Source organism: Passer montanus, unplaced genomic scaffold, assembly GCF_014805655.1.
Source record: "Passer montanus isolate IOZ18808 unplaced genomic scaffold, ASM1480565v1 scaffold51, whole genome shotgun sequence".
NCBI classification, from domain to species: Eukaryota; Metazoa; Chordata; class Aves; order Passeriformes; family Passeridae; genus Passer; species Passer montanus.
The window spans coordinates 4392378-4412158 of NW_024370041.1; the positions used below are offsets into that span (position 1 = coordinate 4392378).

At 41.6% G+C, this 19781-nt stretch overlaps 1 protein-coding gene across 7 annotated transcripts in view; it reads left to right on the forward strand.

Moving 5' to 3' along the window:
• NSD2 (nuclear receptor binding SET domain protein 2) overlaps positions 1–19781 on the forward strand; it is a 99736-nt gene that overhangs the window by 25360 nt on the left and 54595 nt on the right. For 4 of the 7 annotated variants that reach the window (XM_039723926.1, XM_039723925.1, XM_039723928.1 and 1 more), the window contains one exon: positions 14097–14722. In XM_039723926.1, the coding sequence (XP_039579860.1) occupies positions 14126–14722 (597 nt within the window). In that variant the 5' untranslated portion in view covers positions 14097–14125. Of the gene's footprint in view, positions 1–52; positions 183–14096; positions 14723–19781 lie in introns of those variants that run through there. The other 3 variants (XM_039723923.1, XM_039723930.1, XM_039723929.1) reach the window with 2 other exon arrangements.

The window sequence follows — 19781 nt, forward strand, 5'->3', positions numbered from 1 at the left end:
GCCAATCAGCGCCGCCGATTTTTCGCGCTGGTTCTGGCCGGAGGAGGGGGCGGGGCCGCCGCGCAGGACCCGCCGGAGCCGCCGCCGCCGCTGTGTCGCCTCGGCTCCCGCCGCTCCCCGGCACCGAGATACCGCCGCCGCCTCGCCCGGCTTCCCGGGGAGAAGGATGCGCTAGGGCACAGGTCGGTAGGCCGGCAGCGCGGCTGGCTCTCCCCCGCGGGAAGGGAGGAGGCACCCGGGGCACGTTCCCGCAGGCCCCGGGCGGGAGGCGGGAGCGGCGGCGGCGAGGCTCGCCCGCCCGCGGGGATGCTGCCGCCCGGCCGCGCGCCTCGCCGTGGGCACCGGGAGCCGCTCTCCCGGGCCGGGACCGCGAGCCCTGCCCGGCAGAAATGCAGCGGAGGCAGCGTGGGAGACGGGGGGTTCCGTGGCGGGGCATCCGCGCCCCCCGCTCCCGCCCCGGCGCTTCTCCCGGGGACTCCCCCTCCCGAGGCTCCGCTCCCCTCAAACTTACCGTCTCCATCTGCCCGGGCAGCCCGCAGCTCCCGTTTCCCCCTTCCCCGGAGGAGGGCTTTTTTGTTCGCTCCCCCTCCTCCCCCCGCTACCTGGCCCTCGCTGCGGGGCCGCGGGTCCCCCCGCCTGCCCCTCGTCCCCCCCCGAGGCTGCCGCAGGATTTGTGCCGCTGGCTGGGCCTGACTCTTGGGTGGCGGAGGAGCGGAAAGGAGCGATGCCGAGCCGGAGTCCCGGCTGTTGCAGCTTCATCCTTTCCCCCCGGCCGCCTCCTCCTCCTCCCCGGCGCTGCGGGAGGTCGGGGGCAGCATAAAGGGGTAGAGGAGAGGTGCCCACCCGTCCCACCTCCCTCCCCGGGGAACGGGGGATCAATCAGTGCAAATCAGAAAGAAAACCGGAGCGGGGGGACACGGCCGATGGGAAGGGGGGAAAAAACCCTCCCCAGGCTTTAAGCAGCCCCATTAAGGGGTAGCGAGGCTGCAAATGTCCCCCCCCGTGGCGGTGAGGGTGTGGGGAGGTGGAGGCTGCTCCTGCCCCTTCCCGCCGGGTAGGACTGAGATTGTACGGCAGCAGGAGTGAATGTAACTCTGGAAATGTATGGAGGGGGAAGCCATGTTTGATTTATTCCTCCACTAAACACTGGTGTGATGATCCTTCCACTTACACCCTTCTGCGGTCCATCCTGGACCGGTGTGGGAGGAGAGCCTTGTTAGGAAAATGGAAAGAAAACATTCCTGCGAAGGCGTGCGGGCTCGTTGGCTCGATATTCATTAAGTACAAGAGGACAGGGCTCTTGTAACTTGAATTGATATTTGTGTGGTAAAAGAGCCTGGGGAACTTGTATTCCCAAGGCCATAGTTACAGCTCATCTGCTGTGGCTTTACCGCTCTGGGGGTGGAGAAGGGAATTTGCCATACTTCTTGAACGTATTTATACTTGCTTTTTGGTTTTGGTTTTTTTTTTAAATATGTCGGCTGAAAGGAGGAGTAAACACTAGTAGAAGTACAGAGCCAGTAAACAACATATTTAAATACATTTCAGAGAAAATGGGCTTCTTGCTAACAGACATAAGGCAAGCAAGAGGCTGGTATCAGTCATTGCCCGTGTACTTTGTGTGCATGAATATTTTCTTATTGGCATTTACATTAAAATTGGTTTATAATGATTGTTAAATTTAGGGGCTAGTGCACCCCACACTGAGTAAGCTAAATAGGTCTGCTTTAAAAAAAATGAAAAAGGAAGATATGTTTGGCTTTTAGCCTTTGCATACATCCAAGGAAGGTAAACACTGGGGTGGCAGTGAAGTTTGTAATAGATTTTGCTAAGAGTCTTAAGCAGACACACATATAAATATATATATATATATATAAGGTTACTAACATTCCTTACACATGGAAAGTGTGGCTTCAGCTGCAAGAATAAATTGGTTCTTCACTGAAATGTTCGTGTGTTAGTAGAATATCTGCAAACTTATTTCTGAAGCTATTATTTGCTTGTTTGCTGTGGGAATTTGGCTTGGGAAATGCAGCATATCAACATTAATAAACTCCTCAGTTTCACAGTGTGGTGAATTTGACTGTGGATTATTTGACTGTTTTGCAGGGCCATTCAGGGCTCAGTACTTAAACTATATGCAATTTTTGGTTGCTTCAGTAACTGTCTATATCCCATATATTAAATCATTCAGGGATTGTTGTCTAGTATGAAACCATCAGAAAATCTGACAGGGTTTTTCAGCATGTGAATAGACTCTAAATATTACTGGAGACGGTGTGAAGGTTATAGGACTATCCACCCTCATACATGCTTGGAAAAATCCAGGTATTAAAAGTACAGTAAAACCTACTACTTTATCAAATATTATTTGAAAATGTCAGAAGGAACTAGGCCATTATACGTTAAGGGTTTAGATTTAAAGTAGTTTAGAAGATGGAAAATAAAAATAAAATATATTTCTTTTTAGTTCAATATGAATCCAAGAAATAGCTGGTAAGAATAAAAAAAAGTGTTTCACTGTCTGTAGGGCTACATGCCTTTTCTGAAGCCAGTGGTAGTTTTGCAGGTGAGATTATAGCATGTAAATTATTGCCTGCATGTCATAGACTGGATATTACAGCAAAACCAACCCTGCTTGGGTTTAGACTGGAAGCAGAAATGACTGTTGCTTTCTAGTGTTTGGGTGATGGATATATGCATATATGTGAGTTTGTGTCCAAAACACTGCACTAATAAAGCAGCAAAGCAATGGCAGGAGGAGATTGTTTTTCAGTGTCCTGTTGTTTGTGGCCCTTTCACCTCTCATTGTTGCACTGAGCCTGCTTTTTGTTCCACCGGTGTCAGTACATTTCCCCAGCGAGGTCTTGTTTCTGCAGCCTGATAAATGTGAGTGTTTCCTTGTGGTCGATCAAAGCCTATTGACTGCCCCCAAAGCAGTGGGGCTCCATGTGCATAAATGTTCACCTGCTCTGCTTGGATTCCTGTGTCAAGGATCTGGTGTGTGATGAGTAGAAGATACAAACAGAAATTTTGCAGCAGTTTGGTCACTGCTGGTCATTCCTGCTTATATAACCACACGACATTTCCTAGGTTTTAAGCATAGAAGATGGTTTAATGCATGAAAATTGCATGTATTTCCTGCATAGAGCAAGGTAAAGGGCCAGGCCTTTTCTGGGAAAAAAAAATTAAACCTGTCCTCAAGAGCAGTGTGCTGCACAGTGAGAAGCATCCATTAAGTGGTATTGGTGAAAACAACAGATTCCCTAACAGTCAGTAATCAGGCTTGAGTGAAGAACTGCTTGGGTGGGACTAATAATAATGCCATAGATGATGGCTGCATGTTTTAGTACTGTGTTTGAGCTCTTTCACTACTTATCTGCAAAGACAATTGAAGTGGCCTTATGGTTGAGTAGATGTGATAGATCTGGTGTAATTATCAAATCCAGCCTTGGGATGACGGAAGAATGGAGATCATAGAACCAGAGAATGCTTTGGGTGGGAAAGAACCTTAAAGATCATCTAGTTCCACCCCGCTGCCATGGGCAGAGACACCTTTCACTAGAGCAGGTTGCTTATAGCCCCATCTCAAGTGGGTCAGTAAGTCCCATGTTTGTAGGGAACATCCCTTTCCAGTTAGGCTGTAGCTTTGAGAAGTGTCTTCACCAAGGATGTACTGGAATCTTGGTGATGTAAATGAGAGGTGAGATGGAGCGTGGCACCAGGATAAGTGCTCAGGTAGTGAAGTGAGAAAATAATTTCTCGTCAGAGCTTGACGTGTGAGTCCACATTTCCTTTGGGGCATAATCGCAGAGAACTTGGGAGAAAGGAAAGGGAGAAGGTAAGGACAGCCTTGTTGATGTGCCAATAGTCACCCTGCTGGTTGTAAATTCAAGTGGTTGTTTAAATGGGTCGGTCAGATATGTTGTACAGTTAATGGTCACTTGGTAGGTTTTGATTCTGAGAACATTTTTGAAGGAAAAGAGAGAAATTACCTAAATACTCTGCCTTCATTGCACCTTCAAATTGGCTTCTCTATGACCTGAAGTCATTGGAGGTAGCTGTATAAATGTATTTGCCTTTTTCCTGTCAGTGACAGAAGTTAGTAAAATGTTACATCAGGTGTTATTTTTAACGCTCTTATCAAGTTTGGCAACATCTCTAATAGGTAATTTATATTTTCTAGCATCAGCAGGAGGAGAAGTTTTTGGAATCTGTAGAAGGAAAATGTAGACCACAGTCCTTCCTGGTGCCCTTTTGGTTGAATAGCAAACTACAAAAATACTCAAAGTTCATGGTAAACAGGAATATAAACTAATATATATTAATACCTTGTGATGATAAGTATTGCATGATGGACTATGCAACAACCTTCCTGACAAGCAGCTCTAAACTTTAGCACCAGATAATCTATTGACTCCCTTGTACATTCATTAAGCAACTTCTGTCCAAAGCATACAGTAGATTATAACATAAACTGAATTTTTGAAACTGCATATTGTGTGCAATAAACAAATACCTGTGAATCATTCTTGAACCAAAAGCAGGATTTGTACTATCCTTGCTAATGTTAAGGAATAATACTATTGCATGGAAGTTGTTCTTAGGGTAGCATGATGTGCTGAGCTACCTGGAAAGTAGGTGTTTGAAAATGTATTTGAATGTTTCACAGCAATCAGATTGTACTTAGTGAGTATGGAAAAGTGAAGTACTAACTTAATGTATTTCACAGTTTTCATATGTTGGGCAAAATGACTGCCCTGGGGCACCACTGATGCAGGTTCTAGTATATGACTTATTGTGAAACTAGTAAAATATGAGACTTAAAGCATGTTTTAAATTGCAAGGATTGCTCAACAGGTGATGGCTCTGTTTCTAGTTCTGTTCCCATCCTTTTAGCTTGTCCTGTTTCCTCTTTGTGCAAGAGAGCAATTTGATCTTCTTTTGAACTTTGATATTCAGCTCCCCAGCACAAATTGGAACTATTTGGGGTAAGGATACCTAGGTGGCAAATAACTGGAAAACTGCAGCATGATGTACTATTGAACTTCATTTTCATAGAAGCTTTACCATTTTTCCTCTGCTGTCTGTGAAGGATACTGTTGGTTTTCTGTGTCTCTTTGGAGGAGCACAAGGATGTCTTGTTCTTCTGGCTGACAGAGATCACCATTGAACTGTCTTTGTGACATCTCCTTGGCTTGTGCCTTATACAAAATACTGAAATATTATTATCTCACATCCATGCTAAAATACACGTTAAAAATGTGTTTTATACAGAATCATAGAGTGTCCTGAGTTGGAAGGGAGCCCCAAGGACCATTGAGTCCAGCACTGGAGTGAGTGATCTGTACAGGGCCTGAACCCACAATATTGGCTTATTAACACCATGCTCCAACCAGCTGAGCCAAACTCAGGGTATACAAATCATCTTCAAACATATTTGGCCTTGAGGGCTAAGATCAGAATTCCATGTTTTCTTTGCCAAAGTCAAAGATCATAACATTTAGGAGTGAGTTCTGTTCTCTGAGTTCTGCCATAGTAAACAAGAGATACACAAAGGAGCAGAAGATGAGATATTCTGTGACAAAAATATCTTTAAGAGAAAAGGCTGAGGTTAGGAAAGATCTCATTAGAAATGTGATTTAAATGGAATTTGAAATATTTTGAAAAGCTACTGATTGAAGAATAAAAGAAGCATTAGAAAGAATATGTAGTAATGCAGCCTTCTGTGATGGTGTTTGGGAGCCATTCCACATATTTATTCATTCTAATAAGCAGAAGTGTAAATGTTCATGCTGTGGCATGGTTAGTCTCTGGAGCTGAGGTTCCCAAGATCACATATCAGATAAATGAATTGTGGAACTTGCCAGCCTTGGTGGGATTTCATTGAAGCAAAGATCCTGACTGCACTGGCACTCTGAAACATCTAAACTGGGGAGTTATCTCTGTAGTAAAGAATGCCTAGATTCCAGTCTGATAATAAAGCCAGAGGGATTTAAGCCAAAGTATGAACCTTGTAGAACAGTGTAGGGTGAAAGATGTGAATATGGATAATTTCCCTATATGGAGTGGTTGGCAACAATTTTCAATCAAACACTTCAGAATGAAATTAATGTGATTTTTCTGTGAGTGCAAAATGCAGACTCAGAAGCTGGTTTATAGTAGCACTCCTGAACAAACTAGAAACAAATGCTGGGATTAAATGTGGAATGTGACTGAAATTCAGCAGTAGTGCAAAAACCAAGTTCCAGCCATAAAATGTGTAGCTGAAAGTACATGTGGAATATCTATTCATCAGGTGAAAGCCTGGCTCAAAATGGTAGTGATAGCTGAGCCTGCAGAAACTCTGCAAATAGGGAGAGAAGCTACAATTGCTTAACACTACTTATTTCTACAGTCAGAACTAGATTTTCCCATGAGAAGTATGTACAACACAATTTGTCCAAAGAACTAAATTTGATAAGACAGTGAAGTAATGCACAAAGCTAGTACTGTGCTGAAAGGAAAGCAAAAAAATTGCAGGAGATACCCACTGCAAACCTCTCTACACAGAAGTTTTGGAAAGTGGACAGGAAGGAATTGGTTTATTAGACAGAGAAGTGTTTTATTTTTCTGTCTTACAAGTGGAATGGATAAGGTACACTATATCTAGAGAAACTTAAAACTCAAATTCCAGACCTTTTACCTCTAACAGTTACACTAATCACTTTCTGAGAGATTTTTGATGTAGATGTAGCAAAAGAAATAAAAAAGGAATTAAGAACCTTGAGAATGATGGTAATGCATTTTGGCAGGAGCATGGTAAAGCTCCAGCACAGGGAAATACTTCAAGTTATGTCCAAACCAGAAAGGCCACTTCATAGGAAGTATTTGGATTTGTTTGAAGAGTTTCTAATGTCTGAAGTCTCAGGCCTTGCTTGAGTGCTCCTGGCATACATCTGCCAGTTCCCTCTGTGCGTGTGTTTTGCCTCAAGGTAATATGTTGATAGAATTATTAATGTAGTTGCATGTAAATGGTTATGGTCTGTGTGAAGTAGATCAGAATTAGCACAGTATGGCCAGGATCACATTATAGTCAGTTCCATTCAGATGTGGGTATGTGCAGTTTTTAGTAAATGGTGCATATCTGTAAGGTAAATTCTGTAGTGCCAGGAGTCAGGATTAATTACCTGTGACCTTTACCCTCCAGATCTTTACCTAATGCTATGAGATGTGAAGCTGAATGTACTGGGTGAAAGAAATCAGCTGTTTGTACACATTACCTGTCCACATCAGAGAGGTGCACTATGAGTGCGATGTGTTGCTGCTTCTGTAAAAAACAGAGGATGTGGCCTAGTGCTGCTCCAGGATTTTTGTGCCCTCTCTGTGTACATACAGCTGGGCCTTCATCGTGTTGGCAAAGCCTCACATATCTCCAGTGTCACTGCCACTTCCTAGAATGATTCCAATGCACCAAGTGTGCTTCTGGCATTTAAATGCACCCACTTGGATGAGCAGGTTTTAATGCTGTGATAGACAAAGATAGCAGACTTGTCAGGGTCTAGGCAAAATGATTGTAGCTCTGGATTAGAGTTAGCTGCTGTCTGGTCAGGTCTGGCAAACCCTGATTTCTGTAGAGGTGTAGCAGATAACATCTTGTTAGCACTGCATCTTAATTCACTGCCTATAACATTTAGTGGTGTCACCCCAGGTTTGAACTTCCCTTCCTTGAATTCCCTCAGAATTTGCGCAGTCAGAAATTTTCGTGATTCTCTTGGTGAAGCTTCAGGCAGTTGCAATGCTGTCACAACTACATATGGGAATAAGAGCAGGATCACTGGCCACAGTGAGGAGGAAGCAGATTATAGTGTGTTTATCTGCTGCAGTGAATGTTATGTAAGCCTTTCAGATCCTGAAAGTGTGGTGCAAGGAATAGAGGTGGGATGCTGACAAAAAAAGGCAATGGGATTAAAAAAGGGAAATTAAAGTAGTGTTAGACCAGGTGAAAAAGCAGTGTAAATAAGGAACTCTGCACTGAAGTGCTGTGCTATTTGAGATTGTGTGTGATTGTGTTTGGTTCTTTGTTCCCAAGCTATTTAGATGCACAACTCTGACCTGCTTGAAAGACAAGGAGAGACATCATTTCATTGGTGAGCAAAGAACTAAGCTGAGGAAGAACTGAATTGTTGAGTCCTGTTTTGCTAGAGAGGGACCATTCCCATTGGAGCTCTCCAGGACACAGAAAAGTCTCAGGTTTGGGGGCTGCCTTTGTATTTATCAAATACTGGTGGTATATTCACTAGTTTCTACCACTTTAGGCACCAGTGCTCCTCTGTGCTCATGTGCACAGGAGAAGCCATTCTTTTCTGTTTGATCTGTGGTCCCACCACAGTGGTATGTGTAATCTCTCTTCAGACAGAATTACAACACCTTAGAAGAATTTGATTTTACTCAAATGTATCTCATTGCTTCACCCACTTCCAGCAGCATGAGTGGAGCTGACAACATTAAATTTCTGCAGCAGTGGAAAAAAGTATTTATGGGATTTTAAGAAAAGGAACTCATGGAGAGGAATCCTCTTGCCGAATCTTCTAGCCTTGTCCACATAAAAGGGTTGGTTGCAAAAGCTTTTCCCAAGGAAGAGCAAGAAAGCAAGTCCATCCATTTTGTGAGCTTGCTTTCTGCAGTAGCAAGTGGCATCTAAAGGGAAGAAATTGCTTTCCATTCTACAGTTGTTAAATGTACACGTTGGTATTACCTATTGTCTTGATAAGAAGGCAGTAAATACTTGTTTTGGTTCATGAAAATAGGCTGTGACATTGAAGTTCAGAGATTTTATCCATCAGGGGAAAAAAAGCAAATCCAAAACAAATTTTAAAAGATGGATACTTTCTTTTTCCCCTAAAAATATTTGGTGGCAAGTAATATTGGGTAGTAAGTGCAACTGTAAGTACACTAACTTTTTTCACAGAGTTTTCAAAATGTACTTTTTGTAGTTATATCCACTGCAAGATTAATGAAGTATTTACTTCAGGTGCTTTTACATTAAAAATCGTCTTCTTTGGACAAATGCTTTAAAAAAATTTTCCTATTTTCAGTTCTATCTCAGCTACTACAGTAAAGGTTTTCTTCATGAGAGATGATGCTTTTGAATTTTCTGGCTAGAACTGGTTTGTGACTACTTTTGGCCAATCTTGCAATGCAATTTTTAGTTGTGTTTTCTTCTAAAATAAAAATCTGTTTAGATCCAGTAGTCATTTTTCATTGTTTTAATGCAGTGAAGAACAGTTGTACTACACAACAGTAAATACTCATCTACTCCTGTTTGATATTTTAGGGTTTTATACGAGATAATATGAGTAAGCATACTTAGGTTTTCAAATGTATTAGCAAAAAAAGTGTTGTAACCTTCTGAATCTCGTTAAGTATTTTCTCTCATTCTGATCTGAAAAACAACCTTTTGTCTTAAAATTGATGAGACAATGGAGAACACTTACCAGAAAGCACTCTTAACACAAAAAAGCAGCAGCCATCTATTAGCTTTTTAGGGCCAGCGGAAAGCCTGATTTGTAGGTAATAAAAATAGCTTTTGTGGATAAAGTTCTCTTAGTGTGAATTTGTATTGAGGTGTGTCATCCTCCTCTTCTTTCCCCCACCTCCCTGTGCCTGCCCCAAGTAATTCACCAGAGTAAGAAAACCCTTAGACAAAATAAAAGTGATATTTAATAGAGATGCTCGTTGATGGTTACTTACTCAGTTCCCTCCCTTTGGCAGAATTGAAAGGAATGGAGTACTCCATTCTTTCTGACACACCAGAAAAGCATCTCTAAAATTACAGCAGATGTGGAAGAAATGGCCAATAAATATCACATAAATGATAGTGGCTTGGACAGTGAAGGAGGAATCTGACATGCACACTAACTGCATTTGACTCATGACTCCTGTCAGATGATGAACTTTCAAGTAATTAATGCATGATTTAAAATGTCTGCAAGATAGTTTGCCTTATATAGAACCTGTTTTTTTAGTATGAAAATGTGTACAAAGCCACCACAAGGATTATCCAGTTGTCATTGATTAAAAATTCTAGAGACCTCATCTGATAAGAGATCTTCTTTTCCATACTGAAAGCTATTTGTTCACAAGCCAAAACATCATGTTTGTTCAGCAGACTCCTGGTTATAATGGTTTTTTCCCCTTTGTTAGTGAAAATGGTACTTGTTGGGTCACCAGACATTCAGTATGGGACGATACTGGCTTAAGCTCATTAGCTCCTACTAGCATGTGTTGCTTTTGTCCCCTTCCTTTCCCTGCCCTCCCCCCACTTTCCTTTTCAATAAGTTTCTAGAATCATCTAGAAAGAGATAAGGGATTGCTTTTGCTTCTGTGTGATGCTGTGGTCCAGCAGGAGTGCACTTGATTTTAGATACCAAATCTAATTGTATGCTCAGCTGCTTCAGTTCCTTACTCTTACTACTTGAATCAACCAGATCTTGTCTGTGATCTGTCTGTTTCATTTCATTCCTTCATGTCTTGTCTTCTAGATCTCCCTGCATTAATTCCAAACTCACAGCAGCCCTGCTTGGTTGGTGGTTATTTTCTCCTTGTCCCTTCTTTCCTGCTTGTTCCCCTCCTCTCACAAAGGCCTGGTCCTTTTTCTTCTTACAGTGTTACTGTGAAGTTTTGTGTAGTAAAGGTGGTGCAAAACGTACCTGACTTAAATTTTTATCTTCTTTCCTGAAACCCTTTGTTATTCCCATGTGTAGATTTTCTTTCTTTTACCCAGACCTCACAATGTAGCTTATTTTTTGCAAGGAGGACTGAGATGTGTATCACTAATTTCCATCCCACTGGTTGTCCTAGAGATGGTGACTAACCTGCCAATTGCTGTCTACATGTCTCATCTCCCCATGGGATTATATTTTGTGTTAGGTACTCACATCTGTTATCTTAGCCTGTTATTCTGCCTCTTACTTTAAGCCTCTACTCATTTGGTTCCATTAAATCTTTGTACAAACTTGGTCTATTTCCCATGTTTTATAATCTGTATCTCCTGGTCCTGATACCTTACAGTTTCAAATTACTGCCTTTGTCTTCATTTTCCCATTTACAATTGTTGTGGGTACATTAACTTCCTCCTTTTACCAGTATTATTCCTGGATTTGTTGTCTCTAGGCTCCAGTGATTTGAGGAGGCTTTTTCAGTGCTTTCAGCTGTTTTTAGTGACCTGTGTTTGTGAGAATCATTAACTGAACCGTCACTCACTGAAGTTCTTGAAATCTGTGTATCTTCAGGTGGATTGGGGAAATCAAAGTGACTGCTAAAAGTTCAGGGTCTTTTTGTTTTGGTTTCTTTTTCTGGTTTTTTTTTTGTTTTTTGGTTGGTTTGGGATTTTTTTTTGGTTGGTTTGTTTTGTTTTTGTGATATGGAGTGCGTGCTGTTAGGTTTATTAGCTAGAAAGAGAATAACTTGATTTTTTTAAGCCACAGATTTTAACTTGTTTTTCTGTGCGTCATTGTTCAGACAAGGCCTTGAGAAGTTTGATCTAGGGGTCAGAATAGATGATCCGAGGAAATCCCTTCCAGCCTCAGTTATTCCGTGACTATGGCAATTTTTGTTTTGACGTTCTTAAGATACCCATTCTAATTCATCATTGTCCTGGGACCGGGTGCACGAGTAACAGCCTCACTGGATTATTTGCTGCTTCTTTGGAGGCGTGCCTCAAGCTGGACGGCTTTGTAGCTTCAAGACTTATGTGGTGAGAGTGAGAATTATAATTCAGCAGCACAGAACAACCTGCGGGTTAGGAGATGCGGCTGGCCCGATGCCGAAGCCCATCGGTGCCGTGACCGGCAGCTGAGGGAGCCATCCCGAAACCTTCCATGGGCGGGAAGGGCCGCGCCGCGCCCCGCGCCCACCGGAGGGCGCTGCGGCCGCGCCGAGCCGCGCTCTGCCCCGGGCCCAGCTCGGAGCTTCCCAAATCCAACCTCCGCTTGGCTCCAGCAGGACCCCTGCCAAGGAAGCGCAGGTTCAGCAGCAGTCCGGTGCTTTGGTTGTCTTGTTCTTGGTTTTGGTGGTTTTTCTAAGGGATTTTGCGCTCTAGCTGCGGGACATGCTTCCCAGCAGGTTTGCATTTTGCCCAGAGGTTTATAGAATTTGTCACTAGTTGTTTCTTAAGAGAAATGTGATTTCAGTTAAATCTGCTGAATCACAGCTTGAAACACTTATTTCGTGTTATTAATTGGGTTGAAGAGTTTGTCTCATGTCCATATTTTTGGAGAATATGCTGTGAAAGGATATCAGTTCCCTTTAGGTTTAGTCATTTATTCTGTTCTGGTTGAGTTTTGAGTTTCCTTTTATCTGATTCCTCTTAAGAAAAGTTAATATAGACAGCTGCTTTCTGCTCATTTTATCAGAGATTTTATTAGTAATTCAGACTTCATCTGGCTAAAGAAAGATTAGATTTTTTTTCTCTTGCAGATTCACTTGGAGTTCAGGTACACTTGCTGTCCTTGCCTTGTTTAATGCCAGATTTTCAGACTGCTGTTTGTTCCTGGAGCGAGAAGGGTTTTCATCTCTCAAATGAGTCTACACAGCTTGTGTGGAAACACAGCCTTTTATCTTGTAGATATTTTAGAGCAACATGTTAGGGAGATTGGAGCATTTGCTAAGGAGTGATGGAGTTATGATTTTTCATTTTTTTTCGGCATCTTTGTAAATGAAAAGGTTTCGTGTTTGTCAGCTGCTTTGAATTCAGGCTTGACATCCTTAAGAAGCTTTGGCAGGCTACAGCAGTGCTCAGTTATGAACATGTTTGCATTGCTACTCCTGATGTAGAGCTATCAAAAATGCAAGTTGGAGGAATATGCCAGTTGTAAATATTATAACCGCGTGCATTAATAAACAAGGTGAGATTCAGAAGGGATTTCTCCCATAGCAACTGACAATTCAATAGTTATTCTTCATGGTTTTTGCTGCACTTTTTTGGAAGCACATGAGACTAGATTTGATGAAATTTTGATTCGATGTGACAGTCCTTGGACTTAATCGTGTATGAAACTGGTTGCCTTGAGCATGGATATGATGAGTATTTTGCTGAGTTTTCATAATATTTATGATGGTGTATTTTTCTATATCGTGTATATACTGGACCCACTAATATGAAGAATCTATGCATGTAAATTTTAAAAATTGAAACCATCATCTTGCCTGGTTTAGGAGCACAAAGGAGTCATTCTGCCAGATTGATTTGTTTGCAACCGTGGTATAATGTTGAAATAAGCAGGGATAGCTTTTAGAGTCCTTGGAGAACCTGTTTAGGGCCTAAAAATAGTGCAGTTTTAGCTTGTTGCATGTCTGCAGAATTCTGTATGAAAAGTGGGTGTTAGGTGATATTGTTGCCATGAAAAGTCTGAAATTCCAGGAGTTGCTTTGATCATTTAAATTTTGTGCAGTATGGTCACCAGCCTGAAGGATTAGCTGTTTCCCAGTGGGCTGGTGTTCCTGGCCCAAAAGGCTCACTCTTTATTCATTCTTACAGCCAGAATGCTTTGGGAGATGTCTGGAGACTCTCTGAGCTGTGGTGTTTCTGCCGGGGGTGTGTTTTGATGGCTGGTTGAGGTTTGGAGAGTGAGGAAGGGAAGTTTGTGATGCTGCTGTCCATAGTGTAGGTGCTACAGGAACACAGCCTGTGGAGTTTCCATGCTGGCACAGCCTCCTGGAGGTAAACTCATCTGCTTTATGTTGTTAATAATGATATTATCTTCGGTCTAACCTCTTACTTGTTTTCTATAGCAGTACCTTTGTGTAGTTGTTGTAGGCAACACTCATGCTGTAAATGGTTAACAAATGGTTGAAATGAAAGCTGTGATTTTGCATTCCACTTTCGATTTAATAGAATTGATGATTCATAGATCTGTTTTTCTTGGAATTTTTTTGTAATGCATATTAACAGATATTGAGGCATTTTGCCTCTGAAGATTGTAAACAAAGCTTTTTTTAGTAAAACTCTAATGAAATACGTTGAGTTTTATATTAGGGCTGACGTCTATCTGAATACTTAATAGCTTTAGACATTTTTTATTAAAAATATTTTTTGTCTTTTTGTCTTAATATAGCAGTGTAAGACTGGAAACACCTGGGCTGAATGGACTTTAGCATCAAAAGAAGTTCTCAACTGTTAACACAAAAAATTAACTGCATCAAAATGAAGCAGGTACCAGAGATCCTTGGAAATACCAATGGGAAACCTCAGAATTGTGAAGTGAATCGTGAATGTTCTGTCTACTTGGGCAAAGCACAACTTTCTGCCACTCTACAGGAAGGTGTCATGCAAAAATATAATGGCCATGAGACTCTTCCATTTATTCCAGCTGATAAATTGAAAGACCTGACCTCTCGGGTGTTTAATGGCGAGTCCGGGGCCCAAGATGCCAAGCTGCGCTTTGAACCTCAGGAAATAAAGGGAGTTGGAACACCTCCCAACACTACTCCTATCAAGAATGGCTCTCCAGAAATAAAGCTGAAAATCACTAAAACCTACATGAATGGGAAGCCTCTTTTCGAGTCCTCCATTTGCGGGGACAATGGTGCAGATGTGTCTCAGTCAGAGGAAAATGAACAGAAGCCAGCAAACAAGGAGAGGAGAAGCAGAAAAAGAAGCATAAAATATGACTCCTTACTTGAGCAGGGTCTTGTTGAAACAGCATTAGTGTCAAAGACTTCAAGCACCACTGAAAAGAAGGTAGTACTTTTTTTTGTTTTCTGTATTTTGTGAGGTTTGTTGATCATACAGGAATTTCAGTGTTTCTATGCTCATCTTCAGGCATTTAGTAGATGCCTCACAAACAGGGGGAGTAATTTTCTATGCCTCCCTTTGTCTCAAAAAAAGAACAGATGCACTCCAGTTCTGGTACCTGTTTCTTCCCCAGGATAGGAATACCCCATAAATTCAGTTTCCATATCAGTAAAGTGAGTCCCCAGAGCAAATCAGGGCATGTGGAAGTATGTGATGTATGAAACAGAAACTCCCTCTAGACGTGTAGCCAAGACCTAGTCAGGATGTGCACCTGAGCAAGGGAGCTGAGGAGGCCTCTGCATTTAGAGATGGTCTTTAACTCCTGGAGAATGAGGTATTCTGGCTTCTTAATAAGCAGATGTTTCAGGGGAAAAAAAACAAAAAAAAATTCTCTATTTCTGGTTCTGAATTAAAAGAAAAATGTACTCAGTGGTCAGCTGGCCTCTTTGCCATCAGATTTTGGCAATTGGAATGTAGTCCCTATGCCTATTTGTTGCCTGAAAAGAGCTGGTTTTGCTTGCTTCAACCCAGTGACTTGTTTTAATTAAAAACATCTAGATCTTGTATCTGGTGTCATTAATTTTGTGGTCAGGCTCTTTGGTTTTTTACTTCTTTTAAACATTGGCAGAAATGTTTAAACTTTTTTTCATTTGCCTTACCAAGTTGTAAATAAGAATGCTGCTGGGAACCCTTTTTCCCCTTTATTTAGCTTTTATTGCTAGACTCCATTTAAAGGAATGTGGTTTGCAATAACTTTATCTCCGAGGAAAAACCCTACATAGCCGGGATACTTCTATGTGTATTAAATTTCTCAGTGAATAATTCAGAATGGTATTGTATAACAATAGTGAATGTTAATGAATGCTTTGGATTGTTATGCACACCTTAAACACAGAATGTATGTTATGGTTTTCTGTCAGCTGCAGTTAATCAGGGAATTGTGGGCTGAAAAATACCTCTAAGACCATCCAGTCCTGCCATTAACACAGCCCTGTTGATTGTTACCTTCTTCCAAGGTCGCACATACAGAGAAGAAACAGAGTTGCTGTATTGCTGATTTTATTTACAGTTCTTTTCAATAAAACTAAATAATAAATGAGTTCACAGAACTGTGTAAATGTGTTTCTAGGTATCAGAAATATTTATCGTTTGTTTATGGTTTGAATGTGTAATTTATACTAAAATTATCAATACTCATATTTTGAGGAATGTTGTTCAAGAGTTTTCCTTGGTTTTGTTAAGGAGAATGTTTTAATGCTAACTGGTTCAGACTTTCCTGAATCATTACTCAGAAGTAAAAGGAATGGACAGAGTCAATATTTTGAGTAATTCTTTGTCCAGCTCATGGTTAATAAGGATAAATTGGACCAAAAGGCGGCATGTTTAATAGCATTGACAACTGAGGCATATTTGTGTGGGTTTGTTATTTTGTTTTTTTTTCAGGAAGAGGAGGTGATATTTAATATGTCCACCTGTGCAGTTTGTTTTACACTGGTTGTCCATTGAGAGTGGCGTTTAATTTTTCCTGGTGCACAGTTCATTTAAAATGAAAAGAAAGGTTTGTCTGGTTTCTTTGAGTTGTCTGTAGGGCAGAAATGATCAGGAGAAAACCACTGGAACACTGTTTCCCAGAGTGGTTGGGGCTCGGTGGCTGCTGAGTGATGGGGTTATTTGCTCCTGTGCCAAACCCGAGCTACAAAACTACCCAAACTACCTGCTTCATCTCAGCCCTTGCAATATTGCAACCCTGCTCTTTTCAGAGAGGTTGAAACAGAGGGTCACACTTCTGGCTTTTTTTTTTTTTTTATCTAGCATAGTGCACTTCAAAGTACAAAGGTCAAAAGGAGAAGCATTTAAAGGTTGCAAGATGTTATTTTATTATATAAGTCCTCAATTGTAAAAAACCTGGGGCTTTTCTTCTTGTCACAGGGAGGGTTTGCAACTGTGCAGGTTTAAAATAAGGAAAAACAAATATGAGGGAACATGTGAAGGAGATTTTTCACGTTTGTCCACGTATAGTTGTCAGGCTTGTGACATACATGTATTTTCTGTGGTGATAACTGTAATGTCTTAGTATCAGTGCTCTTTGGTTTCAGGCTTTAGCCTGAAACTTCATGGCCAGCATCCAAAGCCTTAATGCTAGTGCATCATACTGTGGTTTTATGTAGCTGATTGTGGCTGCAAAGTGGAAATTAGGTAAATATCCTTAGAGTAAAAGCTGATTAATTTTGCGCTCAGATACCTGTTTATTGTAGGTTACAAGTTAATGCAGAACCTGTTTGTCTGGTTTTATTTTTCATCTGGTTTCTCTCTCAATTTCTTGTTGTCCAGCCTCTTACTCTTTTTATTCAGCAAAAATCACCATGTTTCAAATGCTGCCTTTTGTGCAGGGTAATTATATCTCTGTCTGATGGGCACAGCAGATCACTATTGCACTGAGGTGAGAGGCATATCATGTAACAAATGTTCCAGTGCTCTGCTGTTGGGTGTTCTTGTTGTTTGGGCATTTTTTTGTTAACAGAAATGAAGACTATTTAAAACATTGTCTGCGAGTTAGTTTTCAGCTGGGAATAAATGTGATCTGCCCAGCTCTGATGTGAGTTAGATTTCTGTTGATAACCACCAGCTTTTCCAGGCCTCTGAGGAACAGCTGTAATGCTTTCATTTTCCTGGGGAAAAGGAGATGAAGTGTGGGACAACTAGTGACTCTCTCTTTCTCCCCTCCCTCTTTTCCCCCTTCTCTCCACCTGAGGAGTTCAATTTAAAATCCATGCCTCTCCTGATGAGGTTTCACAGCTTTAAAGTCAGGCAGTGCACCCCTGGATGTTCTGTGTTATGGGTGGTGGGTATCACATGTTAGAGGTTTGAATCAGTGCCAGACTCGTGGGCTCCTGTAGCTGCTCATGTGCCAGGGTGCCCTGGGACTGGGATTTGTCCTGAACTGCTTTTCAAGTCACTGTTTTCACTACCAGTGAGGAATGAGATTTTCTTACTCATTGCTTGTGTTAGAAGTGAAGCAATGCTGTTTGGAGGAGGACGGCTGAGGTTTATTTCATGTATTAATATGAAGTAATCCAAGCATGATCCCCAGAGCAATGCAGAGTTTCTGTACAGGAAACAGAGAGTACATATGTGTACTCTGTGCAGCTCCCATGCTGGGGGTCCCAGGGTAGGTCTGTGCTCCCTGGCCGTGGCAGCAGCCCAGTCTGTGATCCTGGCACATCTGAGCTCGTTCTGCAGAAGCTGGGATGGGCTTACATGTGGCACTTTGCCCTTTTGGCTGGGCTTCCTGGCCTGGCTTCCCAGCACGGGTGCAGTAGCTCACAAAAGCAGCAGCACTATGTCCAGAACAAACCTGGAAGTTCACACTCTGCTCCACTTGCTAGTTTAAGGTTTCCAGCTGTGTAGTACATGTACATGGTCCAAAAACTATACCTTCTACATAGCTTCCTATCCCCTTTTCTTGTAGTTCTCTTCTAGTATTAGACCAGAAACTTGGCAGGTTTTTACTCTCTCTCTGCAGGATATGGCCTGTAATGACCTTGCAGTAGCTACATGGGGGGAAATTGCAAATTGCTGGAGAAATTCCACTAGTCCCTGTCATATGTTTATGTTGCCATTTCACCTTCGCAGAGAAAAACTTTCTGGCTAGCTCCATTATATCCAATATCTACATACTGGCAGAGATTTAAAAACCCAGTAAGGGTAGAGCTGAAACAGTCTGAGGATGATCTTCTAATAGTGTCTGTGTAACTAAATACAGGAAGCTGGGTTCCACTGGAGGTGATGATATTTCTCTGGTGTTTGCATCTAATCAGTAGAGACCAGCACAAAGTTCCTTTTGTAATATTGGAGAATGGAGTTCATTGAATGTTTATTATCCCACTGCAGATGGTACAGACAGATCCCAAGATTGCTCATTTTGTCTTAATTTCAAAAATAAAAAGAAAAACAACTAAAATAAGTATATGTTTTCAGGGGAAGGACTTGATTGTTTCTTATCATCAGTTGTTAGGAATTCCTGATAAATTACAGTTACTGTACTTGTCACAAAATGTGCAGCTAAGCTGCCTCAGGAGTCAGAGTCAGGATCTGTAGTTGTAGGATAAAATTAACCCAGTTATATTTTCCTTTTTAATACTGTCTTGAGGTATCAGATCCTGTCTTCAGCGAGTGATTACACAGGCTGTCTGGCTGATGTCACCAGGATCCCAAAGGAGAAGGACTAATCCTAAAAATCTCTTCTGGGTGATCCCTTCAGGAACAAGAGAAATAACTTCTTTCCCTTTTTGGAAGAGTTTCTGAAATACTGTTTTGCATTAGCCATTAGTAAAGGATTAAGTTTAGCTGAGCCCTGAGAACTTGTTAGTGCTAAGCAGCTCCTGATGTGCAGCAGTAATTGTTACTTCAGTACTTTAAATTGTTTTTTCTTAATGCCTCATTGGAAAAGTATCTTAAAGAACCACTTGTTCTTTAAAAAGCATACAGCACTATACTGGTTTGAGGGGAGATTAGAAGCTGTGAGTATTCTCGAGAGTGGCTACAAAATTAATTGCAGAAAACCTAAGTATTTGTTCAGGCTTTCCATGCCAGACTTCCTTTTCTTCTGGCTGATTTAAGTGCATTTTTTACGTAAAACTGTTGTCCCAATAAGTGTTCCCTAAATACATTTTTTGTCCTCTCTCTTAATAAACACATTGGTGGGAGAATCCAAATTGAGTATGAAGTAATATCTTGAAGTGTTGACAAAAATACTGTCTAAGAATAGCACTACCAAGTTGGATCAAGGAGCCATTTAATTCAGCACCTCAGCTCGGGGTAGGGTTCAGTGGAGGAGGCATAATGGAGAGTACAGAAATCACAAATCATAGAGTGATGCTCCTTTTGGATATACTCAGCCTCCAGCAGTTACTGACTCAGAGGTTTCTGAAGCTGGTGACTTTATATTTCAAGGCTGTAGATGGCTGAGTTCATGGAAGGAGACCTCGGGGTCTTTTTGAGCTTT